This window comes from Cupressus sempervirens, chromosome 2, assembly GCF_028749045.1.
Source record: "Cupressus sempervirens isolate cs-2001-9-10 chromosome 2, ASM2874904v1, whole genome shotgun sequence".
NCBI classification, from domain to species: Eukaryota; Viridiplantae; Streptophyta; class Pinopsida; order Cupressales; family Cupressaceae; genus Cupressus; species Cupressus sempervirens.
Genome location: NC_143119.1, coordinates 285,186,837 through 285,211,670, shown reverse-complemented (window position 1 = coordinate 285,211,670; position 24,834 = coordinate 285,186,837). Strand labels below are relative to the sequence as shown.

The following is a 24,834-nucleotide window of genomic DNA, read 5'->3' as shown; positions in this document are numbered from 1 at the left end:
TTGGGGGCACTCATGCAAATTGACCTTGATTATCATCTTGGTTTCAAAGGAGGTTCTTCATTCAGCACTATGACAGTTATCATTCAACACTATGACAATTATCATTCAACAGTTGTCCACACTTTTCTTGTGTCTCATTAAATATTTTCTAATTCATATTTTTAGTGGGGTTTATTCCTACTGGGTTTTCTCTCTTTTCACTTTTCCTTCTTTACGCTTTTGTCTCCTTAGTTATTCTTACGCCTAGGGAGAGTGTTAGTGCAATAAAACTAGCAAGATTTATTTTCTTCTCCCTACTTTCAAGGAAAGTTATCTTTTGCAACTTGTTTTATCCTTGATTTATGGATAAACTTGCAATTGTTTAGTTTGTAAGATAATAAGGAATACTTCTAATTTTTCAGTTTTATTCTATTATTCCTCCGCTTTTTGCTTTAAGGAATTATATATTGTAATTCTATTCATATGTATATCAATAAGAAAGTTTTTATAGTTCTTATTCTTGCTCTAATTTTTCTCTTTTACTGCAAGTTTGTTCCTTTCTAGCTAGATCTAATTTTTGAACATTAGCTAAACTTCTACATGCTAACAGAGCACAAAATTTTACATGGTGGAGAGTAAGGGGCTCAACCGAAGATGAGTCTGCCATGTTGTGAACTATGCCTCAGCTGCTCTTATTTTTTATTATTTTAATAATGATCTTTCAAAACTAGACAGAAGATGCAAAAGGGGTTTTGTTTTTGTGTTCATTTAGACTAGTCTTCTAATGACAGCAGCACTTCATCATCATCTTCCTAGCCCTTTTGGACCTTTTTGGAGCAGCCTTTGGTTTTTTGGCCATATCTTGGGAATATGGACTCTGTTTTTTGCAAACGAGATATCGTCGGAAAACTGGTTCTGAGTCCATCATTATGGTGCAGGTATTTTTGGATTTTGATGTTGTTTGGTTATCTATTTTTTCTGTCAAAGCTAGGGGTTCTATTTTGCACTCCGAGAGACATATCTTAAGCATCCAATTTCCGTTTTTCGAAAACTTTATATCGTTAGAAAGCTTGTTCTCTACTCTTTTCAGCAGTGTTACACCAATATGGGGGTACTTCAGGATGGCAGGACGCCGAGGCGAGTTTCCGGGACACGGGGAAAATGGGCCTCATTTTCAAGACAGCGGGGTGATGGCCAGGGGACGGTGACAAGGGGAGGATGGGCCAGAGAGGGGTGTTGTATAGTATACCTATAGCACTTGAAATGCTAGTTATGAAATGATGTTTCAGTAATTCACTAGAACATACCAAATTAAAATACTTGAACATAGAAAAATTGCAACATGAATTAGAACCATTAACATTCAACATAGTAATGTATTACATACCCAATAGTAACATTCAAAAATCAAAAATTCAAATAGAAATTCAAGTACACATCCCAACAGTGGCATGGTTGCAGAATGGCGGAGGTGGGGGTGCTTGGGTACTCAAGTACCCGATGCAGGGATGTCTCGAGGACGGGTATTTCAAGGTTTGGGAGGGGGGTGCGAGTCTCTGAGTTACACTACTTTTCAATGGTGCTAGCATTTTTCCAAATTCTTCTCTAGGTACATTCTATTCATTTTTCTACATTTTCGCAATTAGGTGAATGTCTTGGGCGGGGGCCCTAGCTCGGTTGGCTAAATCTTCCTTGTTGCAGGGGGTTGGTCATGGGTTCTAGTCTCCCCCGTCCTCGTGGTACCGGTGGGTGTGTTGCGCCAGCGCTACCGGTCACGTTAAAAAGTTTACCAGGCGCACTGCAGTTTATAGGGGAGTCGTGTTGCACCGATTCCTGCAGTCTTACAAAAAAAAAAAAAAAAATTAGGTGAATGTCTTGGTTGTTTTAGGTCTGGAGATCATTTTCGTTGCATGGGATGACTTGTCTTGGACTGTTCTTTTTGTTGTATCAGTCGTATGTTTCTTCTAATCTTTGATGACATCTTTTGTAAGTATTTATGCAAATGCACTAAGATAAAGTGCCATATTAAATTTGTCTTCTTGGGATTTATCATATCTTCTGCCCTATTATACATGCACTAATGATAAAGTGCTATGGGGGGGATTGATGATTGCCTTTATTTTCCATCTACCTTTGTCAAGTGAGTGTTCCTTCCATGACATTAGCCCCTTGATCTGTGTCCAAAGACTGATCACCTTATGAAACTAATATGCATTTTCTGTGCATCTTAATCTTGGTTCCTTGCCATTCAATTCATCTTGGCCATCTTTTTCATTGGCCTGTCACCTCTCCTTTGTTTGCATTAGGGGGGGGGGGTTTCTCTTGTTGGTTCATATGCTTCCTTGGTTCGATGGAGTGAGCTATGTATACAATATTTGTTCCTATGTACTAAACGGGATACCTTCACATCTCAGTGAGATGGATCATTTACCACATGGACACTTTTATTTTCGTTCATATTTTGGAGGTAGCCTTCCATGTTCAATTGATCAACTCTTCAAGTTTTGGTGTTTTATGCCATTTGTATCTTCGAGTTCAATTGTTTTCTTCCTGATTCGAGTAGTGTCATTTGAGGGCACTGATGCAAATTATAGTCTTCTCTACCTAGTGACATTTTATTATAGTAGAGATTCTTCAGATCAGTAGTTATCTTTTGACAATGTTTGGAGCTTTTGTATGCTTTAATGGTATTCTTCATGATCATCCTTTGGTTCATATTTCCTAGGACATTCTCTAGTTTTGAGGCTTCTATAGTCCTTAACTAGTTCTTTTATCTTTCTTTCCATCTCTTTTCGGAGCAGAGTTTTTCCCATGTGGTTTTCTCTATTTCTCCAATTTACAAAGATTTGGTTGTGATTGTGTATCTCATCAAGCCATGTTGTCGGAACCCAAGATTTCTTTCTACATTGTAGTTTTCTTTTCTTTTTATGCATTGTTTGTAGCTGCATTGTTGCTCATCTTAAGGGGAGGTGTTAGAGTAAAAGGTTTTAAATTAATTGTTTTATTAAGTTACCTTTTATGCCTTCTTAAGATTTCACTTTATACATTGTTCAGATTTAATAATTGTTTTCCCTTTAGAGTTTCTCTAGGGTTGCATGATCTCCTTTAATAAGGATTGATCCATTGTATTTTTAATCCAAATCCATTCTCTAAAAAAATAAATCTTTCATATTTTTCAAAGCCATCTTCTTGCCTCTTGCTTCATTCTTCCTTGTGATAGGTTATTTTGCATGCAGGAGATCCTTGGAGTCTATGAAGTTGGTTTTGACAACTTCTACATGGCGCCCGAAAATATGGGGTCGAAGCTTGGAAAAAATCTCGGTGGCTATAAAAAGGTCACCTCGATAATCTTTTATTTTTTGTTTTTGTTTTTTATTATTGTTTTTCTTTTCAATCGCCAGAGGTAATTTAGCCTACAGCGGGTGCTTTTGCTTGACCTTTGAATGTGTGCATATACATGTGTTCTTAGGTCCATTAAAAATTTAAATGTCAATTATATCTAACGTCATGGATTATATTTCACTTCTACACCATTTTCTAATTCCTTTTCAATATTGCTTGTTTTATAACTTATGAGAATTATCAAGAGCTGCATTTGCATTTCCTAATCTTTGTTTTCTTTTACTTTATGGGCCCATTTGGCCATGGGAATAGGAATTGAGAATTGAAATTTGTTATTTTGGATTCATTACCCCGGAATTTGTTATTCCGAATTTGTTATTATCGATCTGTTTGGTTCACCCAGAATTTGATGAGAAATATCTTTATCGTGTGTTTGGTTGTGTAAAACAGAAATTGGAACAAAATTAAATTTATATCTTTTAAATTTTTTTCATGGAGACTTAGACACCAAGGCCTTATGTTATCATTATACCTGAAAGCCAAAGCCAAATGGAGAAATCAATCCTATGCACCATACAAAATGGGTGGGAGATACATGTTCGAAGCGGACATAGCTATACGAGGTACTCTCCTACACTTTTGACATTCCATTTGTTCTCATCGATTTGCTGAAACTCAACAAAATCATAGTGGACACGAGATCAAAGACTTGGGTTGAAGCGGGTGCAACTTTGAGCGAAATCTATTCAAACATTGCAAACAATTTACACAACTTGGCTTTCCCTGATGGTGTCTACCACACAATCGGATCCGGTGGTCATATTGTTGGCGGAGGGCTGAGCTTTGAGAAGTGGCGGTGGAAGCTAGGGAGTTGCGTATGCCTGGAAACTGCAACTGGTGAGCCCACCATTTTAACTGCTTTCATGTTGTTAAAAACAAGTGAAAAAAAATTAATGAGAATGACCCAAAGTTGAGAGACAATATTCTTTTCATGAACTCAAAAAGAATATCAATTTTGAAAAAGTCAAATCAGGATAGGAATTTCCAATTCCAATTCCACCTATTTAGGTGGAATTGCAAATGCTCATTTTGGGGTCAAATGGGAATACGAGTTCCTATTTCGAATTCCGATTTAGCACACCCAAACTAAGGATTTGAAATTTTGGGAATTTACAGATCCCTATTCCTGTTCAATTCCAACAACCAAACGGGCTCTATATGTACTCCTGGACTTATAAATGGTTATTGTTTTCACCCTTAATTTCATTTCTAACAGCAACTAGGCTCATCGAAATCACTTTGTTAGAAGATTATGAGTTTATGCCCAATTTTTTATTTTGCAGCTTCTTCATCTTCATGTGTCTTCCATGGAAGAGCTCATCACAACCATAAAGCTATAAAGCATATTACACCTCTTCAAGTATTAGAAGCTCATTCATCTAAAATTTCTTAGGAGGGCACCTTGAACTTCCATTACAATGTGATGATTGATGTTGTTGTAGTTGTATTGAACAAAGGAGATGAAAGCTCCTTATATAGATGTAATAACCCCAATAGGTTATAACTTCTTCAAACACCAAAAATCTTTATACTTCAATTGTTTGACATTTCGTCAAACACTTTGCAAGCAAGCTCTGATACCACTGTAATAACCCTCCTCAAATTTGCCCTCAAAAAATGCTGATGAAAGCTCAAAGAATTTCATCAAACAATTAACATGCAAGGGACGTATGACTGATATAGTATTTCAGCTAGCTTCAATTGACTTTTTTTTTTCAATTTGCATCAATGAGAATCTTGTGCTAGAAGACTACAATGGACTACGCAATGACCTAACATGAGTGTGCTACTAATTTTGACAATATTCAATGCATATATATGATCTAAGCATGAGAAATGAACACCTACAGCCAACTGGCATTTTTACAAACAGTTGGTATGCAAACTAACTAGCTGATAAATAATGATATTAAATTGCTTAAATGACACCAGCAACTATTATCTTCTTAATTGCAATGAAAAAATACAATGCTCATGAAATATGGCCAAGACTTTGGCATTTACATGGATTACAAAATGATAATGCTGGTACAATGCACACTTACAGCTGAAAGCTTATAACACCCTAAAAAGCAATACTACCAAAAGAACCTGGTTGTAGATGGTTGTAATAATTTCCTTCAATGCTGCCCCTTCTGCTTTGCTTTTTTCGAACTGCTTTTTCGGTTCCGCTTTTTTTGGACTGCTTTTTCGTACCCGCTTTTTCAGCCTGCTTTTTCGATTCCGCTTTTTCAAACTGCTTTTTCGTATCTGCTTTTTCGGATTGCTACTATGTTGAATCTCAAGACCATATCTTTCAATGGCGTCAAGATTTCCAGCTTGAAGGGATTTCGTCCTTCAAACTATTGAGACATAATCTCCAAAAAATTTCCCAATTTTTTTGATATTTCCAAGCATGCTAAAAAGAAGCTCTTCCATTTCTTTTATAGTGTTCTCACAAGAGCTCCATCTTTCGTTTTCTCAATGTGGGATAAAAGATAACTCTCTTTATGTAACTTATGTCTCCAATGTGCTATAAAATAAAAGGGACTCTTTTAATTTAAATATTTCCCACAAACTATAGTCTATGCATTAATAAAGTTAAATATTTAAATTTAACTTTATAAAATAGCTTTATCAATGTATAACAAATCTTATCAATGATAAACAAGTCTTCTTGTCGATTTTAAACAATTACCATCAACATACCGCTGCCACTGGATGTCCGACCATATCCAAGATGACTTACTATAAATAGTAAGTATGCCCAAAGTTGCCTCAAAACCCCTTAGAAAGACCTGCAACTGAAACTATCTGGGCCAAATGGCCTCAAAGTCCCTTTAATGTCCTGGTTAGCCTACAGGACCATGGGGAAATAGGCTAACGACAACATCATGCTATGAATGCTAAAAAAGGGGACATTACAATAGATTTACAAAGATGATATTTCTAAAAGAAACAATCGTGAACTGAAGATGGAAATAGAAACTACCTAATAAACTAATGAGTAACTAAGATGACCATTAAAGAAACATTATAGTATTCTAATACCCTCCCTTAATGGCCATTGTCTACCTATTGTCTTTTGGTCACAAATTCTTCAAAACATTTTAATGTTGCTAAAACCCTTCCTAGATCTGCAAAATGTTAATGACCGAGAAGCCAAAATCTGTCCAAAAACAAATAGAGAAGGGTGTCCCCTTCTTCAGAATGCTTCGCAACCAAAGATAAGGGTTCACCACTGACTCTGCCATTGAGATGAGTCTACTGCTAACTCCCCCAGAACTAGCAAAACATCCGACCAGAAATCATCACAAAACATCCAACCTGATGTTGGATAGTGAAGCTACTCTTCCTTGGAGACAAAGATAAACACTAAGAATAACTAAAGACTTGAATATGCGACCTCTTATTTGCATGTTGAGATCTTTTTCCACATAGCTATCAACATGCTGCCCCAAAATAGGTTGCAAAAATCCACAATTTTTTAGGAGAAAAATCAACAAAAACCGAACACAATTTTTGAGGTGAAAATTGATCAAAATCCAACATGATTTTTTAGGTGAAAAATAATCAAAGCCAAATAAAATTAAGACATGGATAATATAATACAAAACTTTGTTTTTTAGGAAAGACAATAAAACACAACATATAATTTTTTAGAAAAAAATTATAAAAATCCACAAAGGAATCCTACACAACTTTGCGAATCACAACATCGGCAATTGTTTAAAGGAAAATCTAAGAAAACCCATCAAACATTTTTTATAGAAAAAATTATGAAAAGCTATCAAAAATTTTTTAAGGGAAAAAAATTATGAAAAACCCATCAAGAATATTTGAGGGAAAAAATTAATAAAACCCATCAAAAAAATCTTCATGTAGCAAAACACGAGACTTCGCATGGTATAACTATTAGGATTAACCTCAGAAATAACAGTTACATGCAAATATAACTAATATCAGAAAATAATAGATTGCACAGAAGAGAACACAAGACACCAAGATTTAACGTGCTTCACCCAATCCTTGGGATACGTCCACCAACAGCAAGTCCAATATTATTATTATCTAGTGATTACAATCCGCAATCCCTTACAACTCAATACCGCCGCAAGAAGCTACAATATCACTATTACATTATGAAATCCCTAACCCTAAGCATTTTTTTACAAGCTTTTGCCACTTACAAAATTAGGGCTAGAACAAGTCGTCCAATGGAAAAATAGCAGACGATGCCTTTTACAATATAAGGTCATTTTTGGCTTCAGGACCCCCAAAAACCCCCATGGGGGTGTTCCCCTCGACCCCACCCTGTACTACGACAGGGGGCACACCTGGGGCGCTACCCCAGGAGCCCTGTTTTGGGGGCACTGCCCCCAAACCCCCGTAGAAATAATATGGGGAGAAAACTATGCCCAATAAACCTCTGAGTCTGATTAAGCTCACATCACAACAATCTCCCACTTGAAGACTAATCAGACTCCACAACAATAACCTCCCACTTGGAGACTGATCAAACTCTACAACAATAACCTCCCACTTGGAGATTGATCATAGCACTACTAAACTTGTAGCTCCCACTGGAATATCAAACCACCCTGGACTCTGCTATCATTTTATTCTTTTCAGTCGAAAAGGCCAACCAACGCTGAAGAGGAGTTCAGCTTCTCCCTTATTACTCCCTTGGTAAAAATATATGTTGGATTATCATCTGTATGTATCTTCTCCAGCATTAACTGTCCATCATCTAAAACTGACCAAATGAAATGGTACCACAATTATGTGTGTTTTGTCTTTGAATGCAGAGCAGAATTCTTCGTAAATGAATGACACTCTGACTATTTGTAAACAAATAATTATCCCTCTATGGGTGTCCCAACTCTTCTATGAAGAATTGAAGCCATATCATCTCCTTGGCTGCCTCTGTAGCAGCAACATACTCTACCTCTATAGTGGATAAAGCATTAACCTTCTGCAACCGAGAAACCCAGCTCACTGCTGCCACACCAACATTAAATACATAGCTTGTAGTACTCCACATGGTATCAATATCCCCTACCAAATCTACGTCAACATATCCTTGTAAATCAGTAGTAGAGCCCCCAAAATGTAAACACTTACTGAATGTTCTTCTCAAATATCTGAGAATCCATTTAACTGCATTCCAATGCTCAATTCCTGGATGACTCATATACCTACTAACGACTTCCACTACATGTGCAATATCGAGCCTAGTACATACCATAGCATACATCAAGCTTCCTATAGCTAAAGCATAAGGTACCTTAGACATCTTGTACTCCTCTTCGTGTGTCTTTGGACACATCTCCTTAGTTAACTGCAAATGACTAGGTAAAGGTGTGCTGACAGCTTTAGCATTCTCCATAGAGAAACACTGCAACACCTTCACAGCATAATTAGCTTGAGATAATGTCAATTTCCTGTTTTTCCTATCTCTGCAAATCTTCTTACCAAGGATTTGTTTTGTTGCCCCCACATCCTTCGTAAAAAATGCATGTGCTAACTGGCATTTCAGCCCCTTAATGTGATCCATGTTAGACCCAACTACAGGAATATCATCAACATAGAAACATAAAATAATGTAGCTATCATCATCCAACCTCTTAAAATAAACACAATGATCTGAATGACAACTACTGTATCCATGCTCATGCATAAACCTGTCAAATTTCAGATACCATTGCTGAGGTGCTTGCTTCAAGCCATATAAACTTTTCTTCAATCTGCACACTAAGTTCTCCTTACCTTTGACCTCAAATCCCTATGGTTGTGTCATATATATCTCTTCATCCAAATCACCATGAAGGAAGGTTGTTTTAACATCAAAATGCTCCAAATGCAAATCTTCAGTAGCCACAATACTTTAAAAAAGTACGGATAGAAGTCATTTTAACAACAGGAGAGAATATCTCATCAAAATCAATGTTTTTTTCTATGCAAATCCTTTTACAACTAACTTGGCTTTAAGTTTTTTCTTACCTTCATCCTCTTGATTTAACCTATAAACCCAGTTATTCTATAAAGCCCTTTTACCACCAGGCAACTTGCATAAATCGCATGTCTTATTTTTCAGCAAAGAGTCCATTTCTTCTTTCATTTGAGACTCCCATTGAATCTTTGTATCCACCTGCACAACTTCATCATAACATTCAGGTTCACCAGCATCAATAAGTAAAATAGAATACAAGGAGAAAATCCTTCTGGAGGTCCACTTAGCCTTGTTGACTGTCTAACATTCATTGGGGTGAGTGGTATTTGTTGTTGCAATTGTTGCAAATCATGAGGAATTGTTGGAACATCAACTTTTGGAGTATCATCCAGCACTACATAATCATCTTCTTTCTTCTCATGTTGCTGCAACAGATCTTCGTACAACACTTTCTCATTTAATATGACATTCCTGCTTCTTACAATTTTACTATTTTCAAAATCCCAAAGCCTATAACCAAATTCATCAATGTCATATCCAACAAATACACATTTCTTTGACTTAGCTTCTAGCTTGGTTCTATTTTCAGAATCTATATGAGCAAATGCTTCACAAACGAAGGTTTTGAAAAAAGAATAACTCACCTTCTTACTAGTCCATGCTTCCTCTGGAATACCATAGCCCAAAGGAGTAGAGGGACCTCTATTAATCAAATATACAGCAATTTTTTGATAGCCTCGACCCACATGTTTAAGGGCAACCCTACATGTAACCTCATGCCTCTTGCACACTCCATTATAGTCATGTTCATGCGTTCAGCCACTCCATTTTCCTATGGAGTCCTTAGAACAGTTTTTTGTCTACGAATACCATTAGTGGAGCAATAATCTTCAAATTCATGACTGCAATACTCACCACCATTATCAGATCTGAGACATTTTAATTTCTTACCAATCTCATTTTCAACCAAGCATTTCCATTTCTTAAAAGTTTGAAATACATCAAATTTTTGTCTAAGAAAATAAACCCATACTTTTCTAGTTGCATCATCAATAAATGTGACATAATAATGAGAGCCACCAAGAGAAGATACTTGAGCTGGTCCCCATACATTTGTATGCACGAGCTCTAATCTTTCACTTCTATTTTCCTTCCCAGTTTTCACAAAACTCACTCTCTTTTGTTTTTCATACACACAACTTTCACAAAAATCCATATTAACACATTTCAGACCCGGTAAAACTTTCTTTGAATGAAGTACTTTCATACCTTTCTCACTCATGTGCCCAAGTCTGTGGTGCCATAGCGCTATATCAAAATCTACAGCATTTGTTTGTTCTCCCTACTCAACTACAGCAACTGTTCCTGAACATTCATTTTTTTCTAAAACAATCAAAGTAGAAGGAATAGTATAACATGTACAAAGATATAAGGTGTCTACTTTCATATCTTTTGCTACTACAAGGGAACCTTTTGAAACCTTCCAATTTTTGTCATTAAAAATTACTACACAACTCTCATCACCGAGTTGCCCTGCTAAAATTAAATTCCTACTCAGCCTTAGAACATGTCTTACCTCATGTAGTAACCAATGATTCTCATTCAGCAACTTAATCTTAACTTTTCCCTTTCCAACAATCTGACAAGATTCATTATCCCTCAAATAAACAAACCCAAAATCCCCTTGGACATAATCAACAAAATAACCTGTATGAGGTGTAGCATGAAATGAAGCACCAGAATCTAAAACCCATGAATCATCAACACTTTCTAAAGAAAGAAGCAAGGCATCCTCTTCAAATTTGTTACTTACAACATTTGCCTCCTTGTTCCTTTCTAATTTATCTCCTTCATTATTCTTTCGAGTCCAACAATCTTTCTTCTTATGCCCTAGTTTCCCACAGTACCAACAGTTATTTGGTTCTCTCTATTGAGACCTCTTTCCCTTTGACTTTCTTCTTGATTTTCCACGATTTCCAGAATTATTTCCTCTCTCAATCGTTTGGCCTCTGCTTTGTGTGTTCAAAGCACTTCCTGATGTAGATCCACCTGAGGTTTTCCTACTAGTTTCCTCACTCAGAATAACACCAATCACATCATCAAATCTTAGGGTATTAGATCCAGAAACAGAATTACTCACAACCATTACCAAGCCATTCCAACTTTCAGGCAAAGAACACAAAATCAAGAGAGCCCTAATTTCTTCATCAAAATTAATACCCATGTAAGATAATTGACTAATAACAGTATTAAACTCATTTACATGATCCGCAACAGATCCACCTTCTGTCATTTTCATATTAAATAAACGCTTCATGAGAAATACCTTGTTTGAAACGGAGGGTTTTTCATACAATTTCACAAGGGTTTGCATCAACTCTTTCATCGTCTTTGCTTTTGTAATGTTAAATGTCACTGATGGTGCCAAGCATAATCGAATACTTCCAAGTGTCTTTCTATCTAAAATCTCTCAGACCTCATCTGACATAGTTCCTTGTTTCTTGGATTTTCCTTCCAACGGCTTCCATAAATCCTTCTAATAAAGATAGTCCTCCATTTCCATCTTCCATAACTGAGAGTTCTGCCCATTAAACTTCTCCACCTTTAGCTTACCCTCATCTACCACTGCTCCCACTCAACTGTGAGACCTTCTGCAGAGGATCGCTAAAAAAATTTAAAATGATGATAGTCTAGCCAAAACAAAATGACAACAGTCTAAGCTATAAAAAAACAACGATTGTCTCACTCTGATACCACTTGTTATGATTAACCTCAGACAGAAATAACAGCTACATGCAAATATAACCAACATCAGAAAATAATAGATCGCATAAAAGAGAACACAAGACACCAAGATTTAACGTGGTTCACACAATCCCTGGGCTATGTCCACCGACAGCAAGTCCAATAATATTATTATTCAATAATTACAATTCGTAACACCGCCGCAAGAAGCTACAATATCTCCATTACATTATGAAATCTCTGACCCTAAGTCTTTTTATACAAGCTTTTGCCACTTACAAAATTAGGGCTAGAATAAGTTGTCCAATGGAAAAAATAGTAGCCAACGCCTTTTACAATATAAGGTCATTTTTGGCTTCGAGGGCGTTGCCTCCAAAAACCCCCGCGAGGGCATTGCCTCTCAACCCTGTTAGAAATAGGGATTACTGAGAGGGGGGGGGATCAATAATCTACAAACTTTAGTCACCAACTGAATATTATTTCTTACTTTAAACCATACATAACCAAGTAATAAAGTAATGCTGAACAATATCAGTAACCATGCACAAAGATAACTCATAACACCATATTTTGTTAACTAGAGAAACCTTGGCCAAGGGAAAACCCCGGTGGGGATAATACCCACTAGATAATATACTGATATATATGTTCTTTGTCAAAGGATGGACCCTATTAGGAGTCAATGAGCAAACTCAGTATAAGGAGTCCCTGTTAGGAGACTTTGAATCTCTGTTAGGAGATTCAACCCTGTTAAGAGTTGTAGTACAGTAAATGCAAGATGATCCCACTACCCAAACATGCACTTCCAATTACAAGAAGAGTTCACTGCCCAAACAAGTAATCGGACTTTTGGAATATAGAAACTTACTCAGTTCGATCTCGAATCTCAAAATAGCTTCACAAACTTCGCATATATTGCTTTAACAAAAGTTCTCATACAATTGCTCAACATAATTTCTTCAAGATAGCACGATTACACACTTGAATTCGCAAGATGTCATTTGCATAAATACCATGCCTTTACACAAATTGTTGCTAGGTCAGCTAAGACCTAAATATACTTTTCCATCTTAGAGTAAACATCTAGGATGTCCGCCCTAATTGGACAAGTAATTATTTTCTAAACAAAATAATCCTTTCCAATTCCACTGTCCTATTTCATCAAAACACGAATATCTCTATTTCGTACAGTCCATACTAACTTCCGAGGTTATAAACGTCATCATCAACACATATAAAATCTCCACCTAACTTCACTAGTCATAATATGATGCTAGCAACAAGTTATAAACAAAGCAATACACTGTTGTATACCAAATTCCATACTTAGACAATTTTCTGATTACCAAAAGCTAAGTATCTTTATTTCCGAGGTTTCCTGTAAGCACGTACATCATGTGTTGCCATAAATGACAACGATTACATATCTCCATTAGCCAATTGTCAACAGACCCCATCTTATACTGCAACAGGGAGCGCATCTAAGCCGCTGCCCCAGGACCCCACAGGGGCGCTGCCCCTTGACTCCGTCTTACCCCCGTAGAAATAATATGGGGAGAAAACTGCGTCAAATAAACCTCTAAGTCTAATTAGGCTCCACATCACAACAATAACAACACATGCACCTCATAAAAAGAACATCCAAGCAGCATGCAAGTACATGCAACAAGCATGCAAGTCCATGTAAGTACATGCAAAAAACATGCAAGCAAATGCACCCTTCGAAAAACAAAGACTTTTGCCCAGACCAAGAAATTGCGCAATCAAAACCCTAAACCATGTTTTTGATTCTTAGCAAAAATCTTTGAAGCTGAACCACAAATTTCATAAAATACCTCTTACAATTTTTATTTCAAAAAATCAAAAATCATTTTTTTGGAAAAAATTCCAAATCAAAAGAGGCTAGAATTTTTCTTAAAATATCGCAAAATTTTTATGAAATCCCGTTGACCTGCTATGACACCATGTTACAAAAAAATGATGTTGTTGTCGTTGTATTAAACAAAGGACATGAAAGCTCCTTATATAGATTTACAAGGATGATGTTTCTAAAAGAAACTATCATGAACTAAAGATGGAAATAGAAACTAACTAATAAACAAAATACTAACTAAAATGACCATTAAAGAAACAATATAATATTCTAATACATCTATGAGATCCAATTTTGGGAGTTAGTAGCCTCCTTATCCACCAAAAGTAACAATTCTTCCAAGGGGCAAAATTGTATCAAGCATTTTTGGATGCTTATTACACTTTGTACCTTTTATTTGACTTCTTTTATAGACATACAAAGAAAATCAATTTATTGTTTATGAGAATTTCTTCCTCCAAAACTTCCTTCAACACTTATTACAGGTTTTTCATATTATCATCAACAATTACTACTGCTATAACATGAAGTGGGATATATCATTGAGCTTCTTTAATTTCTTTAATATTTTAAAACCCAACTAAAAGCACAATTAATAATAACCCAGAAAATAATATTTTTGTATTTAATATTATATTCAGACACATACAATCAAACTGGAATTTTACAGTCTGATACAGTTTTAGACACATCCAACATGCAAATATAAACCTCTGATGAACCTGGTAACACTCAATCTACTGCTTGAAGGTTTCCATCCCCAAGAAAATCTGTCACATCTGAAGAGTTCCATCTCCTAGTACCCAAAAAGCTGCTGCAAAGAGAGAGTTTTTAATCATATATTCAACCACATACAATTAATTTGAAATTTAATAGTGAGATAGAGTTTTGGACACATTCAACATGCACATATTAACCCAACTGATGAACCTATCACACTCAGTCTACCGTTTGAGGGTTTCCATCCCCAACATTATCTAACTGCCATATCTGCGGGGTTCCATCTCCTAATGCCTAAAATCTGCTGCAAACAGCTTTTCATGGTCGCCGAAATGAAGTTGATTTTTGTTTTAATGTTTTGAGAAGTATGTTCGGTTTTTCCTCAATGCTTCTTATCCCCCATTTGATCCCTATGTTCCCCAGGCAGTTTCAGCACCTAACTGAGCAGCCCTTTCCTCAATTTCAGCACTTAACTGAGCAATTATCCTCAATCAATGGTAGTTTTTGAACTGTCAACTGTCAAAGCCACTCCTAAGTCAAATGAAGAAACCAAGCAGATAACTGACCACATTCTAGGCCACTGCAGACCTACTAACTGACCACAAGCCCATCTTATTTCAGTCCTAACCATCTGACAGAAACTACAAACACACCCATCTATGCTACTTCTACGGCAACAGAACACTCTGTCAAAAAGGGTACACTATATGTATGTTATCAAACCCAATCTTATGTGTTGGGAAGAATGGTGTGAAAAATATTCCTTAGTAATAAATTATTTTTCAATTAAATAGACAACTGTGACAATGGCAGTTAATTGAAGTTAATTTACTAAAAATTATCAGACATTTCTTGACATGCATTCACATAGTGATACAAATTGTCAACATTGGTATTCATTAGTTGATATTCCAATTTTCATATTAGATATTTAAGATCATCGAAAGTTAGTATTATTTGTAAAATGAATTACAACTATGTGTCATTACAAGATTCGATCTCTTCATTTCCTCTCTTCAATGCAATGCATTCATCTTCTTCAACTCCAACCATGCATAGTATTGACCTACGTGAACAAGTATTGTTGATAATACAACTATTCATATTTAAGTAATGATTAAACGATCCATCCTCTTTATAAGTAAGTATGTGGGGATGCTGTGGTCTTTGTTGATTCCAACATCTCTTCAATTAATGTGCTTCACATCTAATAATTTAAGTAATGCAACACAAACAAAATTCTTGTTGTTCCAGTGTCTGCAATGAATAATTAAACTTATTGCAACAGAAACATGGAAATGAATTTTGTTGAGTTAAAACAGCTTATTAAAATGAAAATGACCTTGGATTAATGATTTGTTTCTATGTTGATCTTGTTATAACAGCACATGTCGAAATTTTGTAAGAGCCACATGTCAGGACAATACATTTCACAACATGAGTCTGCAGTTATAAACTATTTTTTGGAGGTTTAAGACTGCTCATAACACGGAAACTCAATTTTGGCAGAGTCCGCCCTTAGGAATTTTGCATTCTTCTCAAACATGACCATTCGAAGAATATGACAAATGGAAAAAAATACATTAGTCACTATTCACTGTCAAATTTAATTCTTTCTGATTTTTGACAACAGACTAAACATCTAAAATCAATTGACTCTGTATTCTTGTTTAAGACCCATCTTGTAGCCTTCTTATTAATTGTTCTAAGATCTAATTAGTTCCATGTCCATTATTAGCCTGTATAGATGAAACAATTCATCATTACTGTATTAAAAATTGATCAATTGTCTTTCCCCATTTTCAATTATTAAAGTTCTTATTGAAAGTTATGTTTACAAGAATGTGTGAGAAACATAACTAGAACTAAAAAAAATTAAGTTCTTGTTAGAATTCATCTTAAAAAATTTATATATGCGCATAGTCTATTGTTGAAACATAAGAATGTGACAAGCAGCTGGCAAAACTTAAAATAAGCCTATGCACAAACATGTAATGCATTCTATGTTTTATCCATGTTACGAGTTTCAGACTGCAACTTCATACCAGCTATTATTATTCATTATGCCATAACCAAGCCAATTTCCTCAAAAAACAAAAAATGAGTTCTAAATCAAAAACTTATAACCATATGAAATGCACCGTATAATAGAAACATGTGATCAAAATACAGTCCAGGAAGATGTAGAGGATGTTGGCACAAGTAGAAATGGGAAAATAACAAAATCTATTTTTTTCGGTACTTTGTATGTTTTAGTATTTCACATTTTTGGAGGGCTTCAGGGCATTTCTGGGCTTCGGCAATGCCTAGCAGGTGTAGAGCTTTGTTTAAACCTTCAAGCACAGAAAGGGAACTTTTGAAGATCTTTCAAGAAAATCCAGCAGTTCATGATTTCAAGCTATGAGTAGAAAGTTATGACTTCCACAACTAGACATAAGTTTTAATATAGATTTTTGTAGTATTTGTAGTTTTTAGAATTTATTTTGTAATTAAATAATTGTGGACTTTACATTTTCATTTCCAAGGGGTAGTGGTGACCCTTGGGATCCATCAAATTTGTATAAACTCTATTTTCGAATTCAATGGATCATTTTTTTTTGGCTTGCAGAAATCTATTGTTGCATTTTAATTATTTTCAATCACAATACCGCAGGTTCTACATGTATTGTAATCAGAATTCTTAATTCGGATCAACATGTCCAACAGCCATCTTTTATTATGTCACGATCAATTCATCCCCATAAACAAGTAAAAATGGGTGGAAATAAACAAAATAGTACGGAATGACCCCAAGAAAAAGTTCTTCAGTCTTCTTGCTGAAAAGCCTCAAAATCACAGAAAAAACAACCGACGAGGGAAATGGATACGTTGCTGAGAATTTGGTTTGGTATTTTAGTTAAAACCTTATGTTCTACAAGTACGCTTTCCTCTCCGTAAGTCCTCCATTACTCAATCTATTCGACTACTCAAATATTGTAGCTAGTACTTAGGAGGTACTTCTAGGCAACCCTTATTGGCACTCCTATCTTTTCTTGTCCTCTCCTACAAAACTCAGTGGAGCATAGTCAAGAATCCATATACAGAACTATGGAATCATCAGTTCCATTCAAAAAGTACTATCAAAAAACACAAGGGCAAAACTCGCCCCGCTCCACATCCCAAACCCACCTCAAAAGAATAAAACAAAAGTATAAAATGAAGCATTTCAATGAAACAGCTACCGAGCAACCCTAACTGGTTCAAACAAACGGCAAGATTCCTCAGTTAAGCACTAGTACAAATTCAGTTCACAAGCTAGTACCCTATAACTTAACCTAAACAATCAGTTATTTCCTTCCATAACCCCGCAAGCGTTTGTACGGTTCTCTGAACATGAACGATTGTAATTAAAATTTCAAAGTATTTTAACTTGTTTGGTAGAATGTTGACCTCTAATTCAGTAAGCCTATAAACCATGGAAATTTTGGTAACCAATTAAGAAACATGGTATATGTGAAATTGAATTTATCAATATACCCATAGTTCTATACATGAATTGAGCTTCCGAAAGCAACAGCCGCGAAAAGAATAATTGATGGGTATACTTACTACCGAGGAAGCAGAGCAGGAGCAGCAGAAGGTACACGGTTCAACAGCACATTGACCACCTCGTCGGCCATAAGGCTTCCATACACAAATACACTGTGTAACTGCATGGAGGTTGCTGCGGCCATCATAATGCTCAAGTGTCTTCAACAACTCACAACTTACAGAACGATACGCAATTTGTAGACGCTCCCGTTTTAATTGCTTCCAGCATTTGAGCGTGATCTAGATGCTTTAGGCCTGCTATAAAAACCACCACCCATTACCCTCATAGGCTCAATTGGCTTGAAAGAGACGTAAGGGAGACATGCTAGGTAATGTTTTCTAGTCGTTAGCCGCTATAACTGGATTTTAAAAAGCATGGGCGCAAATTTAAAAGTGCCAATAGGTGAATGGGTTCAGTGAGTTTATTAGGTAAAGTTCTATGCCGGTTTTTAACAAGGACGCAAAGCGTCAAAGTTCCTGCTTAAGTATAGTTTTTGCATATGATATGTAGCAGTTTAAATAGTGTTTTATACATTGGATATGCAATAGGATAAAGCAAACTATGCAATTTTTATTGTATTTAGTAATAATTTACATTAGCAAAGCATGTACTCAATTATGCTATGCAACTTGATAGAGAAAAATTATGTCTTATAGCATATCAATGCATACACATTATTTCATTATACATATATGACACAGAGAGTGTACTGGGGTATGAGACTCATGCGTATACATTGTTTGATTGCACACATTTCTTTGTATTGACTAGTGTCTTTTGTAACTACCATTAATTATAGCTTGATATGTCATTATAGCTATCCATGATACCTGCAAATTCCATTTTGTGCATGTTAGTATATTGTGATTATGTCTCATAATATGTTGCTTTTAATATTTTAAATAAATGCTAATTTGTGACTAGTCATGTTTACCTTTTGTTCTGAGAAATTGTTCAATCTCCATTTGTCACAACATGATTGATGGCATTGTTCTGGTTTAATGTGAATTGACCTTTGATGATGAAATCTCGAAGGATAAAGATGAACTTTGATTTGTCTTGTCTGTAGTCCTCAACTTTTGTGTCTTTTAGGCTTGGTAGTAGTCGTTCAACAATGCACTTGTCTATTGAAGACTGGATAATTTGTTTGTTTTCAGTTGTGATGATAGTCTTTAGGTATAATGAAAATACATATGGAACCTCTTGATTGCATCTATTGCAATGAGCTGTTTTGTCTTCTAACATTCCATAATCCTCAAATTTTAAGTTGCATTAGGAACAAAATGCATGAAATGGATTTGTGAATGCGTTGGCTACTTTGAGAACTCCATCAACCTGCAAGATATGTTTTGATATTAATGTAGCTTGTGTAAGAATTAATTAATAGTTGAAGTGTTGAATTATCTAAGTTTGCTTACCTGTAGTGTTGTTTGTAGCAATGCATTCAAGGCATCCAATGTTCTCTTGTTTTTTAGTGTATAGATGTATGTAGCAACCCCTGTGCGAAATGTTCTATCCATGTCATTTCGTCGTACAATGTTTCTAAACAACATTGTAGGAGTCTCACCTCTTTGTAATTGGATTGCTATTTGCATGGATTCTTCTTGGAATGCAGAGTTGATTTGTAGCTAGTAATTGACAAAACAATTTTATTTTCTACTTTTAGAACTCTGTACTTAATAGAAACATGACTACTATACATGTTGCATAAAAAGAAGAAGTATTTAGTGTGTTTTTTACCTGTACTTTGTCATCATCATTATTTTCATCTTTTATGTCAACAACATACTGGGAGCTAGTATGTCATCCTGCAAGTACTAATGCACCTATTGTACTAATGGCATAGGTACTTGTGCTTGTGAGTAGCTATTTGATTGTGGAGCTTGGTATGAATTTTTATTCTTGGCAAAGTCGCGGTATTGTTTCAATTGTGCTTGAATCTTGGACCTTCAAGATGCAATCTAAATCTCCACGGTCAAAGGTTGTTTTGTGTCCTAGTTGAAATCCTGACACTATAATGGATGTTCTTGGAACTATCTTGTGTTTGTACTCTTGTACTAAGTTCCCTGTCACATTCAAAGTTATTGTGATTTCTCCTTTAGAGTCTATCAAGTCTGCACGTAGCACCTCTCGTGTTTTGTTTTCTCTATCCAATGTTGTTGTATATATGACAAGTATGTCTCCTTCAAAAATGTTTCCTTCTTTTCTTGCATTCAAGTCTTCAATTGATATTGCATTGGGGTTTCCTAGTTTTGACCTGCACAAAGTATTATGGTGTTAGTCTAGTATTGTAGTGGTTTGATATTTAACATTTCTTCAAATACTAGAAATTCATGTATTGATTTGTTATTTTTCATGTGGGAATTCATATTATTGGAAATGACAAAAGCTCAGTACCTTTTTGTTGTTTGCTCTTGCTTGGCATGTGTTCCCTTTCCTGTTCTTTTGCTTCCTTCCATTATTGTGCTGCACAAAAATGTAGAACATTGAAATATATACCATTATATTAGAGTTATTGTCTTTGATACATAAAACTCTTAGGTGTAAGATGTATTTGCATTCTTGTATGTGTTCTTCTATTTAATTTTGTGTTTGGTTGTCTATGTATTAGCAATCTAGAGTGGAGTATGGAACCTTATGAATGTAGCAAGGTGATCAGTCCAGTATGCTTCTACTTTGTAACAACAACATATATTACTTGAGTTTGTTCAGATGTGATCAATTCATGGATTGTATACATTTTGTGTTTTTTCTGTGATGTAATTCATGTTGTGGTATTGCATTTATTTTTAAAGATTTTCTTTCTTAGCATTTCTTGTTGACATATCAATATTGAAATTGCCTACAATGTATAGATTAGTCATTGGTTTGACATATGCGGTGACTTGTTGAATAATAGTGGCATATTCTTCAATGGGTGTGTTAGGTCTTGCATAAACATTACATATATTTAGTTCATTGCTTTTGATCAGAGTTGTTATTGTAATAGATTCTATATTTGTTGTGTTATATTGCTTTATCTTTGAAATGACTAGGGTTTTGTTGGCTAGTGTCATTATACCATGTATGTGGTAGGCATTGAAGTTGTTGAAATGTTGGAATTGATCATTTATTTTAGGGATTTGCATGTGTACTTCTTGAATGCACATGATGTCAGATGACATTAAATCATAGTCATTAGTTATATCATTTATGTGAGGCTTTAAACTACGTGTGTTTAGTGTGCATAATAGCATGGATGGGGTGTTATGACAACATGTATCATCATTCTTGAATTGCCATTTTGCACTTGATTCTAGGCGAGACATTTCGAGATGTATTCTCTCTTTGATTTTAAAATTTTTTGGTGTTAGAGGTTTTAAAAGGAATAATGAGTCAATTGTTTTAGTTTGTGATAGTGCTGTGTATGTTAATCCATGTTGTCTAACGCCTGTGGGGTCGAAAGCCATTGCCTCCATTGTAAGTCCTTGTGACCTATGTATTGTTCTTGCACATGCTATCTGTATAGGGAATTGTTTTCGTACAATAATTTTATTTTTTACCAATGCCTTTTGGATAGGTTGAATAATGCGTAGTATCGTTACCCAGTCATTTTCAATTTTTTCTATATAGCATTGTACGAGTTTCTTGCATTGTTGTTGTCCAATTGTATTGTCGTTAAATCTTATCCAAACTATGTCAAAATCATTATATTTTGTGTATGCTTTGAATATTCAATCTGATCCATTTACTAGACCATCTTTTGTGTTGTAGTTTCCTGCATATAGTTCTACCAAAATATTTGGTTTGAGATGAATTTGATGTGGGAGTGAAATTGTTCGTGTGTGTAGGCATAATGCATTGTTATTTTCATCATGTTCATCAATGGCATTGAGGACAATCATTTCACCAGGAACTATTGCAAGCATTTTTGTATTAGGAGCATCGACATCGATTCTTCTATAGAAAAGGAATGGCAGTGTTGGGTCCAATGGTGGTTTTCTCATGCATTGTTCATTGATATAGTGCAAATCTTCATTTGTTTGCATGCCTATTCATATTTTGTTGAGAACAGTAATGAATTTTTCATCATTTTGCCTTATTGTACATGTTAACGAATAACATTTAACGTTGTCTATCCAAAAATTGTAAGGCATCAATTATGACATAGTTGCTTTATTTTCAAATACGGTTGCATCAAGTACCGATTGTGCTTGATACAAGTCTCCACAAAAAATTATATCAACGTTTCCAAAGTGTACGGTAGGCATTTGCATTATCTCACGCAATCGTTTGTCAATGTAACGTAGGAATGTTGCACCAACTAATGATATCTTATCAATGAGAAGTACACGTAACTGATCATAGTGCTTTGACATTGCATCTAGTATGTCGCTATTGAGTGGCAAGAAGTCAGATGTGATAAAAGGTATGTGGAATGTTAAATGTAATGTGACTCCACCTACATTGTGTGTTGCTTTTCCTGTGTAAGCCGTTATTAGGCCCTTTAGTTTTTTGGGATCATTGTCGATGTACTTATTGTAGATCCGAAGGAGAGCTTGGTATATAACTTTTGCAGTGAAAGTCTTTCCAGTTCCGGCTCCGCCTGTCAAGAATAGATGCAATGGGTTCTTGTTGTTTTTAATTTTTTTTTAACAATATCTTTGACGATTGCTTGTTGTTCGCTATTTAGCATTTGCCTCAATTTGTGGTACTCATCGTTGTCCATAATTTGTGGATGATGGCTTATTTCAAATGTGTTATAACATATGTTGCTTTGTATCTTCTGTACCTTGTGTTGGATGTCTTTTTGTATGTCATATTGCTCACTTTTCTCGTGTTTGTTGACTATGAGGGTTTGGCTATCCATTCTGTCATTTTCAGTATGTAGATCCTTGACTGCTTTTTCCATGTCACCCCATGCAGGAGTTGTGTTATGGTTAAACTTTGCTTGATTCGTTATGATTATTTGCTAATAGTATAAATGTGCTTGTTCCCATGATGTAAAACTTTGTTTCAATGTGCTCTCATTGATTGTAAATGGAACATAGAGTATTAATTGTTCTCTACAATAATTTTATAGGTCCATGTGTTTGCTGAAGTTGATAAATCGTATTATACTCGATTTTGCTTTTTGTGTGTATTTTGTGCCCTTTTTGCTATACTTGGAGACAAATTCTGCAAGGCATATGCTATGAAGGATTGGAGATCGACTTAAATAGTAGTCCACTAAGGATTTTGAGAGGACATTTTTTGACTCATCAGGTTCTTTAAGTAATTCTTTATTGCTTTTCAGTATAAATGTGCGATTGTGATCATCTCTTGTGTCTATGAATATGCACTTTCTTGAGCTATGATTTAGTGGCAGTGATAGAACTATGTGTACTGCTTGTTGTGATGAAATTTGTTGTAAATTTAGTAGCGCATTTCCTAGCTTTGTTATCATTCGTATTGCATCAATACTATCTTGTTTGTGGTCATTACATATTCTTTTAAATGTATTTGTCATTGTTTTGTCCACTTTTGTCATGTATGAGCTACAATACATTGCTGCAGCATATGCATTCAATACAAATTGTGCATCAGTGTTGGCTCTCCATAGTTGTGGAATTCTCTTCGCAAAGCTATTGTTCCAAATTTCTGATGGCTTTTGTCGCAAAAAGAGCGTTGATCGTTGTAGAGTTGATCTTAGAGCCAAGATATATTCTTCTTCATTGGTTCCAATTTCATCTAAGAACATTTGAAATGTGTATGACAGGTCATAATTTGCCTTTTCTAATATTGCAAAGATACTTGTTGCTTTTGAGCTTATTGCTTCATTCTTCTCTGACAATGGTTCAAGTATTACTGTCCTTTGGAGGGGTGGAAAAGGAAAATTATATCTGCATGAAATCCTTCTTAGTCTTCTACATCGCTTTGTGCGGTGGTGCTTGTGAATTGTACGAAGACTAGGCTCTATATGTTCAGTTGCACAAGTAATGTACTTGTCAATAAAGTCTATGATGGATGTATTGCTATTTGTTCCATATATTGGTGCATTTTTTACCCAGAGTAGGAAATGATCATGTTCATTTCCTCGATTTTGGAATTCAATTACAGAGAAGTAATCCACAACATTTCCAAAGAACGATTCATCAGTTAAAATTAATTTCTTCATTGCATCTATTCTGTGCCTATAGTATTGTGCACAAGTCACTGGGTCTTTCTTTATCAGATTGAATTTGTCACCTTTTGTTTCATACTCTTTTTGTTGTTCAATTTTTGACTGATGCATATTGTGCAATTGTTCGAGTGCAGTTAATAGTGGATCCCAATTTTGTTCTGCACTAGTAAAAGTAACAAAAAAAGTTGGAGGCCCTAGTTGGCATATCATTGCAAAAACATTCTTCTTAAGTTGGTGTACGTAGTCTGGTGATATTCTTATTCTTTTGAAGTCAACGTATCCAATGTCTGATTTGAGAATTCTTTCCAAGTTGGATTTTTGCTTAACATCTTTTGCTTGTAATTTGTGTCCTTTCAATTATCCCTTTCGTATTCTTATCCACATTGTAGAGAGTACCTGTTGTACCAATATCTTGATAGTCTTGAAGAATATATTTGTCATGTGGTATGCAAAGTACCTTTTTTATTGTA

The 24,834-nt window shown here is 35.4% G+C and overlaps 1 protein-coding gene across 4 annotated transcripts in view; it reads right to left on the bottom strand.

The window, feature by feature from the left end:
• Positions 1–18,675, bottom strand: part of LOC149572176 (AIG2-like (avirulence induced gene) family protein) — a 218,136-nt gene extending 199,461 nt beyond the window's left edge. The window contains exon 1 of one of the 4 annotated variants that reach the window (XM_089813439.1): positions 18,240–18,675. In XM_089813439.1, the coding sequence (XP_089669565.1) occupies positions 18,240–18,367 (128 nt within the window). In that variant the 5' untranslated portion in view covers positions 18,368–18,675. The remainder of the gene's footprint in view (positions 1–18,239) is intronic. The other 3 variants (XM_089813441.1, XM_089813442.1, XM_089813440.1) reach the window with 3 other exon arrangements.
• Positions 18,676–24,834: the final 6,159 nt, after the last annotated feature.